Here is a 24,104-nt window from a genome sequence, read left to right on the forward strand (position 1 = left end):
CCGGATGCAGTTTGCCCTCCTGGCTGCCAGGGCACATGGCTGACTCACACTGAGCCTGCTGCCGACCAGCACCCTGAGGTCCCTTTCTGCAGGGCTGTTCTCCAGCCACTCCTCTCCCAATTTACACTTCTGTCTGGTCTTTCTCCATTCCAGTTATAGAAATCATTACTTGTTCTTGGTAAATTTGATGCCATTGATGATTGCCCAATGCTCCAATCCATCTGCATCCCTCTGCAAGGCCTCTTACCCCTCGAGAGAGTCAACAGCACCTCCCAGTTTGGTATAATCAGGAAATTTACAAACTAGATTCAACTCCAGCCTCCAGATCATGGATAAAAATACTGGACAAAACCGGCCCTAGAGCTGCACCCAGAAGAACACCAGTGGCAACTGCCTGCTCGCCTGGTGTAGGCCCATTCACTACAACCCCTTGAGCCCTGCCTCACATCTTCAAGGTAGCATGTTCATACTGTGTTTGGTAATTAATGTAGAAAAAGACAACCTCAGCATCCAGCATTTCCTTCCACATTAGATTGAGAAGAGAGAAAAGCAAAAACTTATTACAAAGTCAATAATTTCAAGTCTCAGGAACTCCAGGAAGAACATGTCATGGATGGTTACTGTACTTTTACATTCTCTGTCATTCAGACTGACAGATGTATCAGTATATAGAGGACCTCTGGTTTCCAACATTAAGAACTGAATGCTGAAATACTAAACTTGGAGAAGCATTTGATTCCCTAATTGAGTTTTCTACATGTTTTGATTCAGGAAGAGTTTATTAATGTTAAGCCTGATTAGATTAATTTCTAGAGCTGTGGTGTTGGTTCAGTTGCTACTTACAGCCTAACAAACTAATCAGCTTTGTGTGGCATCATATGTGTGGCATAACTATAACTCTGACGTTGGAATGTAAGCTATTTCTCTTTGCCTGAGATACATTGCAGTACCCAATACTATATTATGGGTACAGATTTAAATGAAAAGATGTGACATTCAGGAATTAATCAGTTACGCATAGGAAAAAAAAAAAAAAGAAGAAAGAGTTGTCTTTGGAATTAAGGCCTGATAAATATTCCGTAAAATGGTTTTACATCCAAAGGAAGAAAAGTAAGAGGAAAGTATAATTTGGGATTACATGAGGGCTGGATGAGGACACAGGTCTCCCAGCAGTTTTGAGCAATTCATGGTCCTGTGTTTCCAGCCCAACAAAGGGTAGCTGCAGAGCCAAAGTTTGTTTATTTGTACCCTCTTCCAGTGGCTGAAGTGTCTGCTTATTTTTTATTCTTGAAAACTACAGAGGCTTTAACTGAAACTGGCATAGAATTTCCTGTTCAGAAAAAGCTAATTTTCCTAATTTGGAAAAAATCAACAATCCTATTGTGTGGAATTATGATGACACACCAGAATTATGTCATGAGTTTGGGATTCCTTAGCCATACCATGCAGACTTCAGTTGCTGGAGCCAGCTGACAGGCAGACAGTGCTAATAATAGACTGCTGTCTTCAATACAGACCAGCCCAGAAGAGGATACATATACATAATCATCTGCTGACAGAAAAAAATGGTTAGATTAAAAAAATATTAGGTTTGGCTCCACATTTTGGAAGACCTTGTGCTCTCCTGGTGGTAGCCCCTTTATGCATCACTGATGAGCCTCTTCTACTTCAAGAGCCCCTGTCCTCCTGCGCCCTTAGGAAGATCCTCAGACCACTGCCTCAATTAACCTTAGGAACTAGACCTGTCAAGGGTGCCAAGGAGTTTTATTTTCTCACACACATCTATGCAAAGCTTGTTGTAGACAGGGTATTTGGAGAATGTATCAACTACAGTCTCGTAAGATGGGCTGAGAACATGCAGGTGGAAATGACGTAAAGGCTGGACAAATTTATGTAGTGTTTCATGGGAACAACAAAAGGTACGTTCCAGCAAGTCTCAGGAGTCTGCCCAGTAGCAAGGCAACATGACAGCATCACAAACAAATCACAGTTCCTTTTTCTGGCAGTGGTTCTCTCTTGTTTGTTTTTCTGAAGGGAAAAATGGTAGTTTTCTCTGGCCTTAATTTTTTGAAACACCTTAATAATTTCTTTAGAAGTTAAAAAAAAAAAAAAAAGCTTTAGACTCTGGAAAATTTCAACTAAAATAATTTCTACAAAGGTAAAAGCACCTATTGAAACATTGAGAAGTATTCACAAAGTATAACTTTGTAAAACATTGCCTAGAAAAGGTTAATATTGTATCCATAAAAATTAATAGGGAATATAGAATCCTAGAATAGTTAGTGTTGGAAAAGGACCTTAAGATTATCTAGTTCCAACCCCTCTGCCATGGGCAGGGCCGCTTCACACTAAACCATGTCATCCAAGGCTCTGTCCAACCTGGACTTGAACACCACCAGGGATGGAGCATTCACAACTTCCCTGGGCAGTGCATTCCAGTGCCTTACCACCCTTACAGTAAAGAACTTCTTCCTTATATCCAATCTTAGCTTCCCGTTTAAGTTTTAACCTGTTACCCCTTGTTCTATCACTGCAGTCCCTAGTGAAGAGTCCATCCTCAGCATCCTTATAGGCCCCCTACAGATACTGGAAGGCTGCTATGAGGTCTCCACGCAGCCTTCTCTTCTCCAGCCTGAACAGCCCCAGCTGTCTCAGCCTGTCTTCATACGGGAGGTGCTTCAGTCCTCTCATCATCCTCATGGCCTTCCTCTGGACTTGCTCCAACAGTTCCATGTCCTTTTTATGTTGAGGACACCAGAACTGCACACAATACTCCAGGTGAGGTCTCACCAGAGCAGAGTAGAGAGGGGCAGGATCACCTTCTTCGACCTGCTGGTCACGCTCCTTTTGATGCACCCGAGGATATGGTTGGCTTTCTGGGCTGTAAGTGCACACTGAAGACGGCTCATGTTAAGTTTGTCATCAACCAACACCTCCCAGTCCTTCTCTGCAGGGCTGCAGGGCTGCTCTGAATCTCTTCTCTGCCCAACCTGTAGCTGTGCTTGGGATTGCTCTGACCCAGGTGTAGGACCTTGCACTTGGCACGGTTAAACTTCATGAGGTTGGCATCAGCCCACCTCACAAGCGTGTCAAGGTCCCTCTAAATGGCATTCTTTCCCTCCAGCGTATCAACCGAACCACAGAGCTTGGTGTCATCGGCAAACTTGCTGAGGGCTCACTCAATCCCACTGTCCATGTCAGCGACAAAGATGTTAAACAAGACCGGTCCCAACACCAATCCCTGAGGGACACCACTCCTTACTAGTCTCCAGCTGGACATTGAGCCATTGACCACAACTCTTTGCGTGTGGCCATCCAGCCAGTTCTTTATCCACCGAGTGGTCCATCCATCAAATTGATGTCTCTCCAATTTAGAGACAAGGATGTTGTGTGGGACAGTGTCAAATGCTTTGCACAAGTCCAGGTAGATGACATCAACTGCTCTACCCCTGTCCATCAGTTCTGCAGCCCCAACATAGAAGGTCACTAAATTGGTCAGGCAGGATTTCCCCCTAGTGAAGCCCTGCTGGCTGTCACCAAGCACCTTGTTGATTTTCATGTGCCTTAGCATGCCTTCCAGGAGAATCTGCTCCAAGATTTTGCTAGGCACAGAGGTGAGACTGACTGGTCTGTAATTCCATGGATCATCCACTTTAGCCTTCTTGAAAATAGGGGTTATATTTCCCTTTTTACAGTCTTCAGGAACTTCACCTAACTGCCATGATTTCTCAAATATGATGGCCAGTGGCTTAGCAACGTCATTTGCCAGCTCCTTCATGACCTGCACATGAATTTCATCAGGTCCCACGGGCGTGTGCATGTTCAGGTTCTTAAGACGGTCTTGAACCAGATCCTCTCCTACAGTGGGCCTAAGGTCTTCATTCTCACAGTCCCTGCATCTGTCTTCCAAGACTTGGGTGGTTTGGTCAGAGCATTTCCCGATGAAGACTGAGGCAAAGAAGTCATTGAGAACCTCAGCCTTCTTCAAATCCAGGGTAGCCAGCTCTCCTGATAGCTTCCAGAGAGGGCCCACGTTGTCCCTAGTATGTCTTTTATTTGCAATGTACCTATAGAATCCCTTCCTGATCTGTTTCATATCCCTAGCCAAGTTTAATTCTAACTGGGCCTTAGCTTTCCTAACCTGGTCCCTAGCTTCCCAGACAACATCCCTGTATTTTTCCCAGGCCACCTGTCCTTGCTTCCACCTTTTATATGCCTCCTTTTTTCCTTGGAGTTTCCTCAGGAGCTCCTTATCCACCCAAGGAGGTCTCCTGGCCCTCCTGCTGCACTTCCTTCTAGTTGGGATGCAACACTCCTGAGCTTGTAGCAGGTGATCCTTGAATATCAACCAACAGTCTTGGGCCCCCTGCCCTCTGGGGCTATATCCCATGGAACCTTAGTAAGCAAGTTCCTGAAGAGGTCAAAGTCTGCTCTCTTGAAGTTCAGGGCAATGAGCTTGCTGCATGCTCTTCTCACTGTCCTGAGGATCTCGAACTCGACCATCTCATGATTGCTACAACAAAGGCTGCCCTGGAATGTCCCATTTCCAACCAGCCCCTCTCTGTCGTTGAGCACAAGGTCAAGCATGGCATCTGCCCTTGTCAGCTCCTCTATTACTTGCAGAAGGAAGTTATCTTCCACACAATCGAGGAACCTCCTTGATTTCTTGTGCCAGGCTGTACCATCCCTCCAACAGATGTCAGGGTGGTTGAAGTCCCCCATGAAGACAAGAGCCTGCAAGAACAAGGCTGTTCCTATCTGTCTATAGAGTACTTCATCAAAGAGTCCTCTTGATCAGGTGGTCTGTAACAGATCCCCACAGTAATGTCCCCCCAGCTGTTCTCCCTTTAACCCTGACCCACAAACTCTCTGTTAACTGCTCACTTCTCCCCAGACAGAGTTCCATACTCTCCAGCCTATCACTAACATAAAGGGCAACTCCCCCTTCCTGTCTGCTGTGCCTGTCTTTTCTAAAGAGCACGTAGCCTTCCATTCCAACACTCCAGTCATAGGAGCCATCCCACCATGTTTCTGTGATGCCTATTGTATCATACCCCCTTAGACATGCACACATCTCTAATTCCTCGCTTGTTCCCCATGCTACGGGCATTTGTATAGAGGCATCTGAGCTGAGCTCCAAATGAAGCCAGCTCATTGGCTGGAGCGGCTGGGATATCTCTACAGTGCTCCAAGCATTTATTATAGGTGCTGGCAACTAACTGGGTGTGTTGGGATGGAATGATGCCCCCTCCCCCAACACTTCTAGTTTAAAGTTTTCTTGACCAACCTAGCAAGCCTCCTACTAAAACCGCTCTTAGCCTTCATTAGACCAGCTCCACCAGCCCCCAATAGACCTGGCCTCCCAAATCGAGTCCCATGTTCTAAATACCCACCCCCCCCAACTATGGCACCACCGTTCTAACCATTTATTAATCTGGCCAATCCTCCCAGCCTTTTTAAGGTCCTCCCCTTTAGCCTGGAGAACTGACGAAAAGACTGAGCTCCAAAACCCCCAACCACCTCTCCCAGGGCTCTGTAGTCCTTCTTTATGTTCTCCGGGCTACTGCTATCTACATCACTAGCACCCATATGTATCACTAGAAGTGGGTAGTAGTCAGTGGGACTTGCTAGAGCAGGCAGCCTCTCTGCCACATCCCCAATCCGAGCCCCTGGTAGGGAACACATCTCCCGTGAGAGTGGGTCAGGCCGACAGATGGGTGCCTCTGTGCATTTCAAGGTAGAGTCCCCTACTGCTGTGATCCGCTTCTTTTTCCTGACAGCACCAGTAGTGATCTTCTTTACCAGTGCATCAGCCCGTTGTTTATGTTGCGAGGGAGTTATTAGCCCCCTGCAGAATTGCAAAGCAGTTCTGGGTGGGGACATCAGATTTAGTAGGAAGCCCCTTGCTTTTAATTGTGTTATTCCTCCTTTTTTTTTTGTTTTCCATTTTGTTTTGTTGGTGTTTCCTAGCTGCCTGGGTTAACGGCCTCCTTCTTTTCTCCATGAGCTACGATGGACGCTTAAGGCCCCTGCACAGTTTGGGCGTGGAGCAAGCTTTCCTGCTTCCTCTCAGTTTCACTGACATCTTGCAGCCTATTGACAAGTATCCCGCAGCTCAGCCCCTGCTGCAGGAGGACCTCCACCAGGGAGCACCGAGTGCAGCCCTGCTCATTGCGCACCCTCGCCTCACCAAACCAGTGCAGGCACTCTCTACACTCCGAGCTCTGCACTGCAGCCTCCCCTCTCATCGGCTCTGTCTGGGTGCCTACGCTGGCCACCGCCGGGGCAGCCAGAGCAGAGCTCCAGACCGGGCCTTGGGCATAAGGCGAGTGCTCGCCACCTCACCCCGCTGCCCCCGGAACTGCGACACCTCACTCCGATCGCCCGCGCTCCCGGGGCAGGTTTTTACCCAGTCCGGGCTGTCGCCGCTGCTTCAGGATCCGCCCCTTGTGAGTCAGCTGCTCGCTCTCGTCAGCTGAGCTGCCGGCTCCTGGGCAGGTCCTGTCGAGGACTTGAGGTTCCCTCGGTGGCTCTCGTCGCTCTGAGTTGAGGCTCCTGGACGCTGATCTCAACCCCGCTCCGGTGTTGAAGGTGTCCTCTCTAGAGCTACTCACCTCAGCCCTTCTGAAATATAAAATCCCACCAGTGGATTTTAATGGGCTGCACGTAATAATGTAAGATTTTTCTCTGTGGTTAAAATCTGCCTGTGTAGGGTAAATCACAATGCATGAATTATGCTTATGCCTGGTACCTTATATGAAGTGGGGTGAGCATTGCACTAGGCAAGGTCATAGCATCCCAGTGGGAGGTGGACTGCCTTTCATCTACTTGCAGGGGTAAGAAGGAACTCCAATCCCCAGACTTGTCCTTTGGTGAGGCCCAATTTCCCTCCCTCCTATGGCATCCCCACCATCAAAGCTGCTCTTTGCTCCTTCTCCTTGATGGCTTTCCCATGCCTCTGGGCAGCCTACGTGGCCTCTTTGCTCTGCCTACCTAGTCACACCCTTTCTTCAGTATAGCACAGCAGCCCAGATGGGGTCCTTCACTGAACCCAAGGCACTGGCAGCCATATCACTGGGCTGCCTGGTATGCTCCCTATCCATGTTATTGCTGCCTGGATATGGCAGCAATTATAACAACATTTTCAGCTGGCAAATTCTTCCAAAAACTTGTTGGATCTGCTCTGTGTACACTTTACTCAGGGTGGCATAGCATCATGAAGAAGGATAAAAGAGAAGCATTTTGCTTTCCTCTGGCAGTAGAGGAAATAGCTGCTTTTTAGAGGCTCTTAAGAAGGTTCATTGGCCTGCTGTTTTTTTCCTTGGGTATGTCAGAAGGAGACAATTTGTTAGACAGTCATTACACACTGGGAGGGTTAACATGCCTTAAAAACAAGGGGTAGGAAGGGAGACTCATAATGACTTCTTTGGTGAGCAAGAAGCTGGAGTGCTGCATGGCCAGGTCTGTGTTACTGTATGTTGAAATTAGTTTCCTGAAGGTTTGTCTTTTTTTGTTTAGGTTTTTCTTTTGTTTGGGTTTTTTTGGTTGGTTGGTTTGTTGTTTTGGTTTTGTTCGGTGACTAGGTTCTCCTTCCCCCAGTTCTTCAGTAACCCTGGCTGTAACAGAGATGCTTCTGTTAAAAATATTTGGCACTCAGCAAATGGACTTTTAGCCTTCCTTGAATTGCCAGGTAACGCATCTGATTTCAAGATTTCATCTGACATGCTAACACCTATAAAAGTTGGGAGAATTTACAAAAATGTCATTTGAGTAAATTGAGAGTTTGTAGGTAGAGGTAGTGTGAGGTCTTCTGACTGAAGTTATGTGTGGTAACCAGAGGATTTTGGCTGATTATACCTCCAGGGACAAACCTCTGTTCCTTGCAGAAATTCAGGACATAGTTGTTCTTGTTTAGCTTTGCTTTAACTATTTTATCCAGGTTACTCTAGTAAGAGCCATCCTAACACCCCTGTCTATACTTGTGTATGTGATTACTGTACTTTCAAGCAGCAACAGTTTTTGGTACACTGAAACCTTTTCTAATTATGTAATGCAGTAATAAATATGTGAATGCCTGTGATACCATCAAATCACAGCAGCATGTGGTGTAATCTAAAGAGCACCTTGCCACAGTCTTGTATGTTCAGTTCTTTCCTACATCTTTGCTAGTGAAGGTTGTGTGTTTTTCGTGATACAAGAGTGATGGAGGATGATTCTGTGAAAGGAAAGCAATACCATTTTCCATTGATTTTATCCGCTTATATAATTGAACATGGTATCTTTTAGCAAGGACACAGCTCAGCTATGATTGCTGACATCCACTTAAGGCAATGCCTGGTGAGGGAAGCAATTTGGTTTATGATTCAGTGAAAGCATATGCATAAATCCAATTGGTATGTGTTCCCCTTTCTTGTTTTTAAATGCTTTTTAAATACCTTGCATATTCCTTTCATGGTAACATCAGAATATATGTTTGAAACATTATTTGCACTATATTTTAGAGACAGACTTTGGAGCCTGAATTTTGTGCTTAAAAACACTGATTTTATAATCCCTTGTGGAAATAACTGAAATAGGCTAAAAAATGAGATTATTGCTTGCAAGTTGCTGTTTCACAAACAACTTACTTTTCTCTAGTTTGTCACAAACACTTAAGTCCATTTGCAGCTATGTTTTTACTAATGACATTTCCATGAATTGCTTTATCTGTTAATGGTGCGTCAGGTCCTATGACTAATATTAACAAACCCATCATTTAGTAGAATCAATGGAATAAAGATCAACTGTTATTTTTTACTGATCTTAGACAATTAATCTGGAGTTTCAGTTCACAATGCAGTTTTTAGGAACTAGCAGCCAAGTATTCAGCTCAAATGCAGCACAGTTGCTGTGTTCAGTAAATATGATTTTACTTTTTTTTTAGGGATTTTTTATGTACGACTTTTCAGATAAAATGCACGAAAAGAAATGCTATTTGCTAATATTTATCTGATTTGCGTGCTAGATGTAAAGGAATCTTGCTTTGGGGGTCTGTTGTTACGTTCAGTAAGTATCTGCTAGCAAAGTTCACGGGCCATATAGCTGGTGAGTGTAAATTGTCACAGGTCCATTAACTTCAAGTGAGCTATGACTATTTATATGAATTCCCTCGGCTGTTAGTGTTTGACTTTTTAACACTAGAGTCCCCTTATTTTCTGATACTTCATTCCTTTAGTTTATGGGAAGAGTTTTTACATCCATCTCCTATTATAGTGAAGTTCTCTTTGAGGTGTTAACTACTATTTTCTGATATCTCAGGATCCATGATCTTTAAATGTCGGTGAAGATGTGCAAACAATGATTTTATGTGCCGGAAAGCCAGGTTATTTGCAGATAACCCTTTGGTCAGAGAATGAAGTTGTTTGTTCAGAGCATGGATAACAGGTAGTGCAGGAAGCTTGTGCCCTTCTCCCACAAAGTGGGCATTGGATGCCTCCATCCAGGCAGAGGGTTAAGGCAGCTGTTCTTACCATCCTTTTGCTTCTTGGCTTCAGCAGTCAGGACACAGATGTGCAGGTGTGGGGTTTTGGTGTCTCATGGCTCATGGATTTTTTGGTTTGTGGGTTTTTTGGCTTTGTGGGTTTTGTTTGTGGGTTTGTGGTGGTTTTTTTTTGGATTTGGTTTTGTTTTGGGTTTTTTTTTGGTTGGTTGGCTGGGGTGGTTTTTTTAGGTTTTCCTGTGCATCTGGATTTTGGAAGGTTTATTAAAACCTCGAACCCATTCATGCACTTTACTGAATTTCTGCCCTGTCTGGGCAGAAGTTATGGGTGATGTTAGGAGCACCTGGCATTAGTCAAGCCCTTCTCGACAGATGAATAAAATACTCGTTTTGAAAAAATACCATTCTTTTCTTTCATCTAATAGTGTGTAATCCTGTTGCCTTCAGTGTCAGTAGTAAAACTTTCATTGATCTTCTGTGCACAATAGGAGGCCTATGAGCAAAGGCAATTTCATAGCCAATTGTAACTGTTACTTTAAAAGGCAGCACTCTTGACAAATTATAATTCATTCTGAAACAAGAGTTTTATTTTACATTTTCCCTGAAAAGTAGATATAAAAACCTGGCTGGAAATTACCTAGTATTTTTCTATAGTAACGTTAATATAAATTCACTATGTTTTTTACAGGAGGCATTTTATAGATGTGATATGGCATATGACAAGGGTAGTGTGTTTCTCTTCTCTCTGATCTTCTCTGTGACATGTTTCAGTGGGAGGGAGTGAGTATTTGGAGCTGTGAACTCATTTTAGCCATTGGAAGGTGACCCCTTGTGAGTCAGTTTGCTCCCCAGCACTATGATATGATACATGTCAGGAGTAAGGGTAATAAATTACAAGGGCTGTAGTGCCAGGTTATAAGAGGTCCTCTTTGAGATGCAGTATAAACAAACCATGAATATATATGTATGCTAAAACCAGAAATTCCCGAGGTTTTACTACAGCTCTTTATAATGCCCTTCCCTCAAGTCAGGGTGATTTGCTCTCTTTGATTAAACATAAACCCTTTATTCCTTTTATTCTTTGTACTGTATGTCATTTAGCTTGTGTGCTTTACGTTTATGAAGTAGCCACATACTGGGCTAAGTAAACTCATAATCTGAAATCTGATGCCTGTCCTTTTCCCTCTGATCTTACTCTTCATCAAAATTACTCTCTTTACACAGCTTCTGCCATCAGTTTTCAAGCTGTAGCTATAAAAAACTCTGAGACTTTCCCTCAAGACAAGTGACTATATACCAGATGTTATATTTCTCTACCCATAGCAAATAATATAGCATAAATCATTTATCCTTTCCTTTGTCTGTCACTGTCTAACTGTGGTTTTCTGTGCACTTGGCCTTCCTTTGCCATTTCACTTCTAATGGAATATCGGGGGGAGGAGTCATAATGTGCTTTATCAGTATTTAACAGTTTTTAATTAAAAGCTATTTAATCCCTGGACAATATGAGAGAAGGTCAAAACTTCAGGTTTGTTATTTATTGTGCTAAATTTTATAGGAAATTTAAACTGCATTTAGTTTGCTTGTGGGAAACTGCTGTAACAAAGTTTTCAGTATTTTTTTTTTTTTTAACTATCCTGGAATATCCTGTTATATTCTATGAATTGGCATAGTATTATTTACTTTGGTAAAGTGTAAACTGAGGATGTATCCCTCCAAATAACTTCTAAATGTATTATTTAAAATCTTAAAAGAAACTGTTCTTAACTTGTAATTTTAACTTTTTTTTATTACAAGGGTTAGACTTATTAAGTTAGTTGTCTTTTTCAGTTTATTCAATTAAAAAAAGCTTTTCTTTCTGAGTTTTCTGGAGAACTTCTGAAGTTCTTTTTATGGCTGATGCACAGTGTTGGTTTTGTTTTATTTTTAGGAAAACAGATTTATCTGAACGAATTTCTGTTGTCTTTGTAAGTTTTTTGTGGGATGCAATCAGAAAAAAAACCTATCTTACAAGATAATAAATATCTAGTACCTCTAAACTCTGCTTTCAGGATTCCCTTTATGAACCCTTGATTAAGATTGAAACACCTTCATGTGTTTCTCTGTTTTTCAGCAAAATCACTAGGTCTTCATTTACTGTGTTTTCAGGGGCATCAAATACATACTGAAAGCCCTTATCAGACTTACATGCTTACGATGATTTTAGTGTTGAACGTTTTCCACAACTGCCTTTTATTTACTGAGACTTTTTGTTTCATATGCCATCTGGACAGATCGGATGTGACAGTCACATACAATGGGTTGTGCTACATAGTTATCATACAGTGTGTATCATACAGATGTGTTCTTTCAGCATTTCAGATTTTCCAATAAGAAAAGCCTCTTTGTTTCCTAGGTATTTTCTTTCGTAGTCTTTTCTTCAGTGTTCTTTCTCTGCCACATGTGAAGTTAAAGTAAAGCTTAATGCAAGGGTGGCGGTGGCGAAGTATGTATGTTTTTGCAGCACATTTAATGAACCTAGAAATCTCTACACATACTTCTAGAGCAGATATCGGCCTACTGTATGGAAGTTCTGCATGACCACTATCTAGAGAGATTCCTATTCATGCCTCCTGGGTTTTATTCCTATTCAGAGGCATCTGGTTCTTCCAGTGCTTCCTATATAGACCCAGATGTCCCTAGAAGTTACGATTTTTGTTAAGAGGGCAGAGATTGAACTGGCACCATACCACTGAACCTGTGTATTTCTTCTACATTGCCTGTATGGTTAATTCTCTATCTCATACAGACTTCTGCCCACAAACCTAAAGCCAGATTGTGTTGAATCAGGCGGTGAAGTGCATGTGTGAAAATGAACGTGTAAATGTCTTATCATCTTTAAGATGTTTCCAGACCTGTTAAGCCTGTTCTATCTTAGAGACACTCCATGTTGTATATAAAAGTAATATGAATGTTTTGGTATTACTTGTCCATGCCTGAAATAAAAGGTTCTCCTGCTTTAGCTTTGTATTATAAAAGCTGTATCTTCACTTTATTATTCTGGCACAAGATCACCTTATGGGCATGGAAAAATAATGGCACTTATCTTAAAAAATGGAAGTTGTGATTTTAGGAATAGAGGGTCCGTCAGATTCTCTATGGTTTTATTTTTAAATCCAATCTCTGGTCATACATCTAGCAAGTAGCTGGGAGGAGAGTTCTCTAAGACAAAAAACCTTACCTCCACTCTAATTGTGTGCTGCTTTCCGGGTGGGCTGCCTGGAAATGCTGCCCTCCACAAACGTGAAAAAAGATGATCAATGCTTATGATGATATTCCTGACTCTATTTTGTAAAACAAACGAACAAACAAAAGTTATATAAAAATGGAATGAAATCACTAGTGAGAAAGGGTAATGCTGTCTTGAAACATTCAGAGCAAACCAACAAAGAACAAAGGTAAAAAAGCACCTATGGCAGTTAGCTTGTAGGAATCCTGCAAGTGGAACAAATTGAACTCTTCTGCATCCCTCTTGTTATCAATATTCTAGCCAACTTTGGTTTAAAGTATAAATTTCATTAAACTGAGTAAGCGATAGCAGATAAAACACAGCTGGGTGCACCGGACACCCCTCCGCTCCGCCCAAGAAGCGCACGCGCAGTTTCTGGGAGGCGGTCCTTTATCTTCTCCGGGTCAAGGCCCCAGCCAATCCTGTCGCCCCTCCTCACTCGGATGTTGACATGGCTCTTCCCCATTGGTTCCCTTTGTTGCAGGGGTCTCATTACCGAGAAGTTTCGGGAAGTTTCGAGAAGCTGCCAGAGGCTTCGAGAAGCGTCCACTGCCAACCTCCTCACCGTCGCAGCCCCCTCCCCTCAAGCGTTGCAACAAGACACCACTTCGAGCCACCCAGCCCCCTTTTCTCTCTCACAATCCCGCGCAACAATACAACTGACCTCCCCCCATTACCTACAGAGTACAACAGAGTCAAAAGGAGTATTGTTTCACATAACGACAGCCACAGAGAGCCTCCCTCCCCCCAAACTTCTTGATGAGCAAACCCCACACATTGCACCTCTTGTGGACTCAGATACCTGCTTTTACCAGGGTTCTTGAGCTGAATTTACCGCTCAAACAGCAGGAAATTGAAGAGTCAGTATTTCTGCCTATTTTCAGCAGCTTTTAACTCTTGCTCTGAGCTGTGGCTGAATTGCTGTCATATGGTTTGGAGCGGGAATCAAAGTTGCACATGGTTCCAAAGACTCCTATTTGAACTGAGTGTGACACTGCACCTGCACTGTTTTATCAGATTCACCCCATGTCACTTTTTGCTGTGGATGTTTTGCCATGTGCTGAGTGTACATGTAGCTGCGGGTAAGAGTAATCTGTAAGCACACTGTAAATGCTGCTATTTCTGAAGCTTTATTGAAATTAACTATTTTCCTAAAACAACTAATGTAATTTTGTCTCTCAACATTACTATTAGTCAAATGGTATTCACTGAGTTTTCTGACCTGACAAACATCCATGTGGAATAACAGCCCAGCTTCTGTTAGAGTATCTAACATCAGGTTACTGTTTACATTTGCTTGCATCCATGGTAATGGTCATATCCAGTTTAGTTTAATCAGCAGTTGACTCCAACATGGGAGAGGAAAGCATATGTGTGTATATATAGTATCTAAGCTGTATTTAAAAGCTTGTTTACAGAAATAAATAAACTGAGCTAAGCAAGAGATCACACAGCTTTTGTCACCAAACCCATGCTGTTTGGAGTGCTATTTTTTATAGTTTTTGGTTGGGTTTTTTTGTTGATGTTGTTGGTTTTGGGATGTTGGGTTGTTGTGTTGTTTTGGTTTTTTTTTTGTGCTGGCAGGATTGCTCTGCACTGAGAGTCGAAGTGTGAGGTGTAGTTTCAGTTAGATACATTACAGACTTTGTTCTGCAGGGTAGGGGTATGAATTTACTCTCGAGCAGGAGGTCAAATACAGGTTTCATATGCATTCAGCTCCTTATGGGAATTGCTGACTTCCTACTGAGGTGATTAAGGATCATAAAACACAAGGATCATAGGCAAAGACAGAATGCTTTGATATTTTTGTCCCTTCAGGCATGATGCAACTGTTGCAAAAGTAGAGGGGGTTTTATGAAAGTAAAATAACTTCACTGCAGGAATTAATTGATCCTGAAAGACTCCTCCTTTACTTCACCCACCATAATAAAAAGCTTACATGTCTTTGTTGGAAGCAGAACTTGTTTCAGAGTTTGTAGACAAAATGTTGCTTTATGAATACTTAACAATCATACTGTGATAGGAAATAAAGGCCAGATCAGGACAACAACTGTATGAGACACTTCATACAACCATGGTTTATCTAGCAGCTGTATGGTGGATTGGGTCTTGTTAAGTCATTGTCTTTCTGGGAGGAAAGGGAAAGGTGCTGCTCAAGTAGTGATCAATGGTTACAGCTTTTGTTTACACTATGTGAGCAGTCCTGCCCATTCTTCCACTGCCAAAAGAGTTTATATTTTAAGAAATACTGGTAGGATTTCCCTGAAGAGATGAGCTTTATCAAGGAGGTGCACTAAAGGAAAAATGAGAAGAGGCTCCTGAGACAGAATAAGATATTGGAAATAACGGGCTGCACTTGGTACTGTGTAGGTGTTGAGTGATAGGCTCATCGTGGTTAGCTGCTGTCAGGCAGCAGGTTTTTGTGCTAATTTGGCCAGCTGAAGTTATGTGTTTTAACATCTGTACACTGACTGCTTTGCCCTGCTTATGTGGCACCCTAAGAAAGGGTAAAGGCATTTGCAAAAGAAGTGGAAACACATGTGACCGAAACAGGTATAGATATCCAGGGAGACTTAGACTGGATATTTAGAAAAAATTATTCACTGAAGGGGTGATCAGGCATTGGAACAGGCTGCCCAGGGAAGTGGTGGAATCACCGTCCCAGGAAGTGCTCAAGAACTGTGTAGATGAGGCTCTCAGTGACATAATTTAGTGGTTGGACTTGATGATCTTAAAGGTCTTTTCTAACCTAGCTGAGTCTGTGATTAGATAATGAAGTACAAGGTGCAGAAGAGTATTGAAGTAATTCTTCAAAAATTGTCTATATCAGAGGGGTGCCTCAAAGTTTTAAACTGATTGTTTAGCTACAAAAGCTGGTTAAGGTTTTGCATTTCCTAAGATTATTCTAGAGTCATAGCTTTCTGTATTATGTTTTATGTCTCTTTTGGACCATCATGCAGTGAATGACATGATGTGAATCCATCAGGCTAGTGAATCCTAGCACAGAGGCTATGCTGTTCCAGAGGCAACACATGGCATAGTGAATATTAACTCTGAGAGTACTCTCACTCTGAAGCCCCTCTCAGTGCTAAGAGGTTACGATCTCCAGCTCAGCTGTGTATTATATACTGGAGCTTTGGGGATGGTGTGTTGAGCCACTGAGCCTTAAGGCTAGTGCTTTCATGCCAAAATATTTGTGATGTAAGGGAGTACAATCTGGCCCAAAGGCTCACTGAATTGAAAAATTTATTAAAATGCATGTTGAAAGAGGAATTTGGCATAGACTGTAACTAGAGAAAAGAGGAAGAGAGGTTAAAACCTTGATTACTTTTTAACCTGTTTACCTAATTCAGAGTATAAATTATTCCATGTTTTAATTAAAGCTTGGCAAGATCTCTTCTGATGGTCACTAGAGAAAATGAAGTGAGGTATATATAAGTGGGAGAAGAGAACCCACTGTTTGCCTAATTGTGCTTGGTGCTGCTAGATGCCAAAAATTCATGGGGACATGTAACAAGATCTATGTTGCTGTCTCAATCAAAAGACTTTTTAGTAGATTCACCTGCCAAATCCTATTACTAATAGCATATGATTTTTAAATTAATCTTGGGTTTTGGTTTACTTCTTTCTCTAATAAGCTATTTACAAGGTGCCTCATTAATACTTTTAAGGTAGTATAGGGAGAATTGGGAGAGAAAGCTGCTCCTGGGGAATGGAATAATTTCAGATTTAGTCTTTTGCGTTTTCTCCATTATAAGAGTATATTTTGTAAAAATTCACTGGGGACAGCTAGACAACTGCTTATAAAATCCTAACCTGTCTTTTGCAGAGAAGATTACCATGAAGATGGGTTCTGTCAGCCCTACAGGGGAATTGCGTGTGCACGAATCATTGGAAACAGAACCATTTATGTGGACTCCCTCCAGATGCAAGGGGAAATTGAAAATCGAATTACTGGTAAGCTTATACACTTATATAGCAGAGCAAAAAACATTTGTGAAAGTTCTAATTCAAGTATAAATAATGCTGTCATCCTTTTCAGCATTATTAGTCAATGACTAAGTCATCCTTATATTAAGGTTCAGAGAAGGTAAGCCGGTTACCCACTTGTACAGTTAGCAAAATTTGAAGCCAGGAAGATGAGTATCTGCTGTCCTTAAGTAAAATGTCAGAGCATTAACTTTTAACAGCTGGTAGTTTGTTCTTGAGCTTTTTGCATGATGGATTCAAATAGAAGATTTTTTTCTTAAAAACAGTTTATGACGTACTAAAAAGGTATTGGGTTTTTATTTTCTTGAAAAATGTATGGTGAGTTTTCCCTTGGGTTTCCTCTGCTATTGCATAATCCTGGCAGAATCTGGATTTCAAACAGGAGTCAGACTTCTTGTGGTCTACACCTACAGATTGTATCCGAAACTTCAATGTACATGAACATGTTTTTTTTCACTGGACCTCAGTTAGCTGACATGAGCAGCTGTGACTCTGTTGTGAACAAGTAGAGCAAGCAAATGAACCCATGGAATAAATTGTTTATCATAGCATATGGCAAATTAACTCATTCCAGGAGGAGCTTATTTGCATCTGACCATATACGGCTAAGTGAATTTGCAATTTTAACGTAGCTGGTTGCCAGAAAATGTTGGACTGTTTGTCAGCTCTGTCTCCTTAAAGACATTATCTTTAAGGCCTTTGAAAGAACACCAGGTCAGGTTTTTTGCTGTTCTGAGATAGTGATCACGTGATGGGTCTGGCAAAATTCAGGTGTGGACCTTTCCTTGGGCTGTTGTGACTCATTCATCTCCCTCCTTTCTCCTGCACTTTGTTGTTTTTCCAGCCTGTTTACCATTATGTCGTTAGTTTATACATACTATGGATACAATTTTTTCTATGACATAATCGTTGCCCTGTTTGTATGCTTTTTAGCATTATGGAAATGTTCAGCTATCTGAAATGGTGAAATCTATAACTCTGAATTAGGTTCATAATGTCCTTAAAAAGGAAAAAAAAAAAATGAACCACCAACCAAAACCACACCACTACCACCAACCCCCCCGCCCCCCCAAAAAAAAAGAAACTTAACAAGAACTAAGCAACCAACCAACAACAAAAAAAAAACCCTAAACAATAATGAAAAAAAAAATGCAAGAACTTCTTCCAGCATTAAGTTATACTTGCTTCTGGGATATACAACATCTGGCTGCTGGATCCCTAACATCACTGATGATTAGATTTTGGAGGCTGGGGCCTGGGACTCTGTCCTGGAGTTGAGGGGAGTTTCTGATGGAAACTTTCTTTTTCAGGAAAACGCTGTAAACCATCATGTAGGGCTGCCCAGTGCCTAGCTAGGCAGTAATGATAATCCATTAACAATATGGCATTTTCAAACTATATACACGTGAAGGACAGACCAAATGTCTTATGCAAAATAACCCTGAGGATTTCACAGCAGACTTGTTTCTTCCAAGTCTGCTTACACGTAAAACAAGTAATGCATTCAGACAGTGTTCTCTGTTCAAATGACAGGGTGTTTTTGAAATTGCAGTAATTTATTAGATTTTAAATCAAGCAAACAAAAAAATCGGCTGAGATGTTGCTTATACTTTTGCCCATACTTTTTAAACGCAGGTTTTGGTGCCTTTGTGTGTTCTGGGAAAACTGTGCATGGGAAACGGTGACACCTAATGCCCAATGCCAAGAACATTTAAGAAGTTTATAGGAACATGGGGGAATTTTCATTCTAGATTCTTATTTCCCTGCTGTGCTGCTGTGTGAGATACACTCCATTTGTCCCTACCCCCTGATGCTGTTCAGTCCTGGCCATGTGCTTAGGTGTAATTGCAGCCTTCTATTAACAATAGTACATGTTTGGATAAAACCTTGAGACATGACTTGAAAGACTGGAAGGCCAGCAATAGAGAGTGCATGGACCTGACTCCTGACCAGTGGATGCATGTGGTTTGCAAAGTGTTTCCTGTGCTACTTAATATCTGTTCATTAACTAAACAAAATAAAACCCTTAGATGCCACCAAACAGTCCCGCTGGCTTTTGCACCTGCCAGTAAAATAAGGACATGATCATGAATTGTGCACTTTTCGCTCATACCAGTCTATGTTCCATAATACCTTCATAAAAATTAGTCTGGTGTTTCAAATAGTAACAGTGATTTCTTAATTCCTCCAAGCTTATTTTTTCCCTGCTAGTCTTTGGGACAAGCACATCACAGATGTCGTTTAAGGCCTGATATCATGTGTGCACGCATTTTCCCCTACATGGCAGATAAATGGTTATATTCCTGTGTTAGTATTTCTGTATTAAAATAAGTAGAGGTGTAAACAGTACAAAAGGCTGGAGCTGGGGCTGCTTACTGCATGTGTGATGTTTAGGAGTAAACAGACGACAGTCTGATAGCAGGTAGCAGCAGGAAGTAGATGGTTGAAAGGCGAGAGCTGGACAAGAAGGAAAGAATTGATTTCTAGGTTGTAAATAGACTGCCGAATTACTTCAGCTGCTCATTTCCTCTCTTTTTACAGTGCGCGTTGGTGGAACGTGCAGTCTAGCAAGCCTCACTCACAAATGATGTTTTCCAAATCATCAATGAATATTTCTCCGTTTAAAGCTTGACTCATTTCCAGATACATGACGTACATGCACATTGGTCTTTTCTTTGCAGTGTGCAAGGAAACTTTCAGATAAACATTAGTGCATAGATGCTGAGTCCTTGGGAGGATTAAGTCCCTAGTTCACTATGACATTCATCTTAATGTGATCAGTATGCTGAGATTGATTGCATTTTCCCCCGAACTGCTGCCTGTTAGGCTTTTCATGTCTATTAATATCTCCTCAGGTACCAGTGGTGCACTTCCTTTTGCCTGTTAAGGCTTGAAAAACACTTGTCAGAGTTTCTACAGGAGGAAGAAGCTAGGTGATCCTTGTTCAGATTTTTCCTAATTAGGAATTTAGGAAACACATGTTAGCTTCCTGGCAAGTGTATCTTTTCTTTGCTTTTTTATCTTTTCAAGTTAAAATTAGTCAGGTGCCAACAGTTTGCTCAGTGCTAGTCACTTGGGTAAACTGAGCTCTACAAGCTCTGTCCAGATGTTGGAGGGACACTGGAATGCTGGATTTGCTTTCTGCATTTGTCAGCTCTCCTTTACAGACCCTCAAGAAAAGACAAAAATTCTAAAAAGCAAATTACACAAAATTTTTTCATGCTTTTTGTGAATTAAGCAGTATTTTTGTTCCTTTGCAGCTGCATTTACCATGATTGGCACTTCCACACATTTGTCTGATCAGTGTTCACAGTTCGCTATACCATCCTTCTGCCACTTTGTATTTCCCCTGTGTGACGAGCGCTCTCGGACACCTAAGCCACGGGAGCTGTGCCGGGATGAATGTGAAGTTCTGGAGAATGACCTCTGTAGGCAGGAGTACAACATTGCTCGGTCAAACCCCCTCATCTTGATGCAGCTACAGTTGCCTAAGTGTGAGGATCTCCCAAGACCTGATACCTTGGAAGCTGCCAATTGCATAAGGATTGGAATCCCCGTGGAAAGGCTCAGCCGATGTAAGTCCAGGTGTTTCATCACTGGGAAAAAGTAGTATTTGTGGCTTTGTCAAGTTGGGTCAGAGAAGCAGTATTTTTATAGTCATGGTTTTTGTAAAGAAAGTACTGATATACTGGATGCTGCTACTTTTTAACATGTTAATACTGACCATAATCTTGCACTGTTGTAAGGTATAGTTAGGATGGTGAGGAAGTTTAAAGGATGTTGCTTAGTACTGAAAGGGTTATATCAACCCCCCTGGGCTAGAAAACTTCATATTCACACAGTCTATTTTGACTCCTATTTACAGTGCGTTTCAGGCTTCCCTTCCCACATGCCTGCCCCAACTTTGGCTCAGTCTTTGCCTCTCTGAGTGAGTCCCCCCATGCAGCTATTTTTGAGTTACATTTACATATCAGTAAACCTCAGAAAGACTGTGGGAAATTTACTGGAAAAATCTGTTAAGAAATTAAACTTTTAAAGTTCACCCTTTCTATATGGAAATCCACAAGCATATAATCCTATAAATGAAGCAAGGAGTGTAATTGCCTTTCTTCACCTACACAGGATGGGTAAAAACATTGATCTCACTTCTGTGAATTTATATTTGCATCCAGGAGTAGATAGGCTGTTCCTGGGTCACTAATTATGTGCTAACAATTTTTCTGCCTGCTCTGTTTACTAGCAATTGATCACTCCAGAGCAGAAACCAGAAATAACTGGGTGCAAAAGTACAGATACCCACAAAATGAAAAATTCAAATCCCACAGCTTTCATTTAAATCTTGAAGTACCTGACTTCAAGCACATTTTGCATATGTGGTCTATGCATTAAAATCCTTTTGGTCTTGCTTGGCCTTTGATTGTTTTGTTACTAGCAATGTTTTGTCAAACCTTGTGTTGCAGATCATCAGTGCTACAATGGTTCTGGAGCAGACTACAGAGGGACAGTCAGCGTTACTAAGTCTGGCCATACTTGCCAACTCTGGGACTCCCAGAGTCCCCACAACCATGATCTGACAAGCACACAGTTCCCAGAGATAGGCGGAGGACATGCGTATTGTCGAAATCCTGGAGGTCAGATGGGTGGGCCTTGGTGTTTTACAAAGAACAAAAACGTACGCATGGAACTGTGTGACATACCTTCTTGTAGTATGTATTCTCTTTCTTTTTTCCCCCTACTGTCCCAAATCGTGTAATTTTGAATGTTCCATATTTCTAAAAGTACAATTCACGTAAGAAGGTTATGGTTTCAAATGTTCTGCTGTAATGCAGCACCCTTGTTTTGTGTGGTGGGCGTTTAGTATTTTCTGGAGATCAGAGCTTGTAACTGACATACTGTGACCCTTTTTTATTCCATATTGTGTGCTTAAGCAATAATTAGCAACACTGCTGCAGTTTGTATTCCAGCTTGTCAAACACCAGACTCGATGTACTTACCACCTATATGTTTGGTTTGCTCATGCTATTCAATGGTATCTTGCAGGCAGCAAGGATTTTTAGGTCCTGTAGAGGGAGATACAGCACCATGCTTGCTTGGAAGGAAACTGTGAAGTGCAGTAGCAGAGATACCGTAAAACTTGATCTTATCAGAAAAGTCCCATGCTGTCTGCTGGTGGCTCTATACTGCACTGCTGATAGCAAAAATGAAAAGCGGAGCTCTCTCATCTTGATATTGGCCCTCTCACTTCCCTGTATTGGTACAGCCTTCACTCTAGAGCTGTTACAGTGTTAACAGTCTTTGGACACGACAAAACAACTTAATAACTGTGTTTCATTAGAAAGAAAAGCATTGTTTCCTGCAGTAACACATGTATCATGGAAGCCATAACAGTGGTTGTGTTACAGACTGCTTGGATATTTAAGAGTGCTCAAAATTGAGGAAATTTCTTAGTTATTTCACTTTTTTACAGTAATTTGACATTTATAATAAATTTCTACGTTGCATGTGACGTAGTATAAAGATGTGGTTGGGTGAAAGCAATAGCCACAAATAGCAAAACCGTGGATTGCAAAAGACATCCCAGGCAGTTCCAGTGAAAATTTTGGACATCACTATGCTGTCCTAGAGTCTGTAAATATTAAGAGGAAGGTTCTATGAAAGTATTATGAAGTGTACTGATGACTCCTTCATATCTCTCTCACTGTAACATAAAGGGAACAAATAATATCTCTGCCAATGAGAAGTGAGATTTATTTTATTCTGTGTAGAAGAGTCATTTTATTCTACTAGTGGAGGCAGAAAGTGGGCAAAGTACTGATGAAATGACTGAAGCAGGGTGATAACAGACTTCAGTATTGTGCTATGGTTTATCACATTTTTGTCACTGCTTTATATACTGTGATGAAGAGTACTCATTTGATTTTTATTCCTGAACAAGATAATGCAATGATACTGTAGTCTGTGTACTGCAGTTTCCACAACTGGAGTCCCCAAAAGAAAATGAAATAAAACACATACTGCTACAGGCAGTGCATTAAATGTGGGGCTCCTGACTTATCTTCATACTGTTAGTTGCTATGTCCATTGAAACTTGTTTGAAATATTTAATGGAAAATTACAGAGAAGGGGGAGGCAGTAAAGTGACTTCTGTTTGCAAGTATTAATAATCATACTGCAATTTTTGTTTGCTTTTGTGTTTGTTTTGTTTCTTTACTATAGGATGCATTAAAATTATTTACTGTAAACAATGAACATTTCTGTGCCTGACAGGTCCACGTGACAACAGTAAAATGGGAATCCTCTATATCCTGGTTCCCAGCATAGCCATCCCTCTGGTTATCGCCTGCCTGTTCTTCCTGGTGTGCATGTGCAGAAACAAGCAGAAGGCATCTGCTGCTACACCACAGCGCCGCCAGCTGATGGCATCTCCCAGCCAGGACATGGAAATGCCACTCATTAATCAACACAAACAGGTATTTTTTCCAGAATTTGCTTAGGCCACATATTTCTAAAATGTCATGATTTTCAGTGCCTCAGGTTATCAGTGTTCAAATTGAGCTGTATTGTGAGGGATGTGATTTCCATACCATGCTGGCCATTTACTTTAGTGAAAAACAGGTCTTGAACTCACTATCTGTGTGTAGAAATCCCAGCCTTGGGCAACAGCTTTCAGGACAAAGTATTTTGTGACATTTGTCCTTACCTGCTAATTCCCATTCTGCCTGCTGTCAAAGTAACTAGAAATGTTATTTCTGATCCAGTCTTCAGCCTACAGCTCATTTTCACTCCTGGTAATGATGCAGGTGGTTAGCTTGTTTAAAGCAGGATTCACGGTGGGGTTTCTTGTCTAATCCATCAGCTCAGTCCACTGGTATTCTGAACCACCACTGTGCAGGCAGCTGAGCCAGGGTGCAACATGTTTCTAAGACTGTGTGTCACAAAAGATGGTGAAACAAAAATGGCTTTGAACTCCTGCCTACAGATCTCAGCTCCTGCATATGATTTTCTGGGTCAACTAACTGATCTCTATACTAAAATCCTGGTCAAAGCTAATGCTGAATTTTTAATCACAGCATTTACAAGCTGCAAGCTCTAAAAAAACCCACAATGCTTAATTTGAAACAATTGACAACATCTGTTCAGGAAACTGTGAATATTTGCAGGATATTGCCAGTTGCAACAAATTGCATTGATTTTGTGTTGATAAGGGGGAGGTTTAATGGCTGAGTCTGGGCTGTGCTGGAAACTGTCTGGTCTGTTCTGTTGGCAACTAAAATAAGAGTTTGTTCCCAAATCACCTGTTAAAGCCCCTTTCCAGCCTTCTGTGATGGCCTGTGTGTGAAGCTGTGCCAGCTGCATCTGTCCCATCTG

General features: G+C 41.7%; 1 protein-coding gene across 1 annotated transcript in view; it reads left to right on the plus strand.

The window, feature by feature from the left end:
- The window catches only part of ROR2 (receptor tyrosine kinase like orphan receptor 2), a 164,207-nt gene that overhangs the window by 135,988 nt on the left and 4,115 nt on the right, over positions 1-24,104 (plus strand). Inside the window, exons 5-8 of the mRNA XM_057411231.1 lie at positions 16,576-16,703; positions 19,997-20,311; positions 21,197-21,442; positions 23,004-23,206. Of these exons, the coding sequence (XP_057267214.1) occupies positions 16,576-16,703; positions 19,997-20,311; positions 21,197-21,442; positions 23,004-23,206 (892 nt within the window). The remainder of the gene's footprint in view (positions 1-16,575; positions 16,704-19,996; positions 20,312-21,196; positions 21,443-23,003; positions 23,207-24,104) is intronic.

This window comes from Pezoporus wallicus, unplaced genomic scaffold (genome assembly GCF_028554395.1).
Source record: "Pezoporus wallicus isolate ANWC-B61680 ecotype Strahan unplaced genomic scaffold, APGP_CSIRO_Pwel_v1 contig_8185, whole genome shotgun sequence".
NCBI classification, from domain to species: domain Eukaryota; kingdom Metazoa; phylum Chordata; class Aves; order Psittaciformes; family Psittacidae; genus Pezoporus; species Pezoporus wallicus.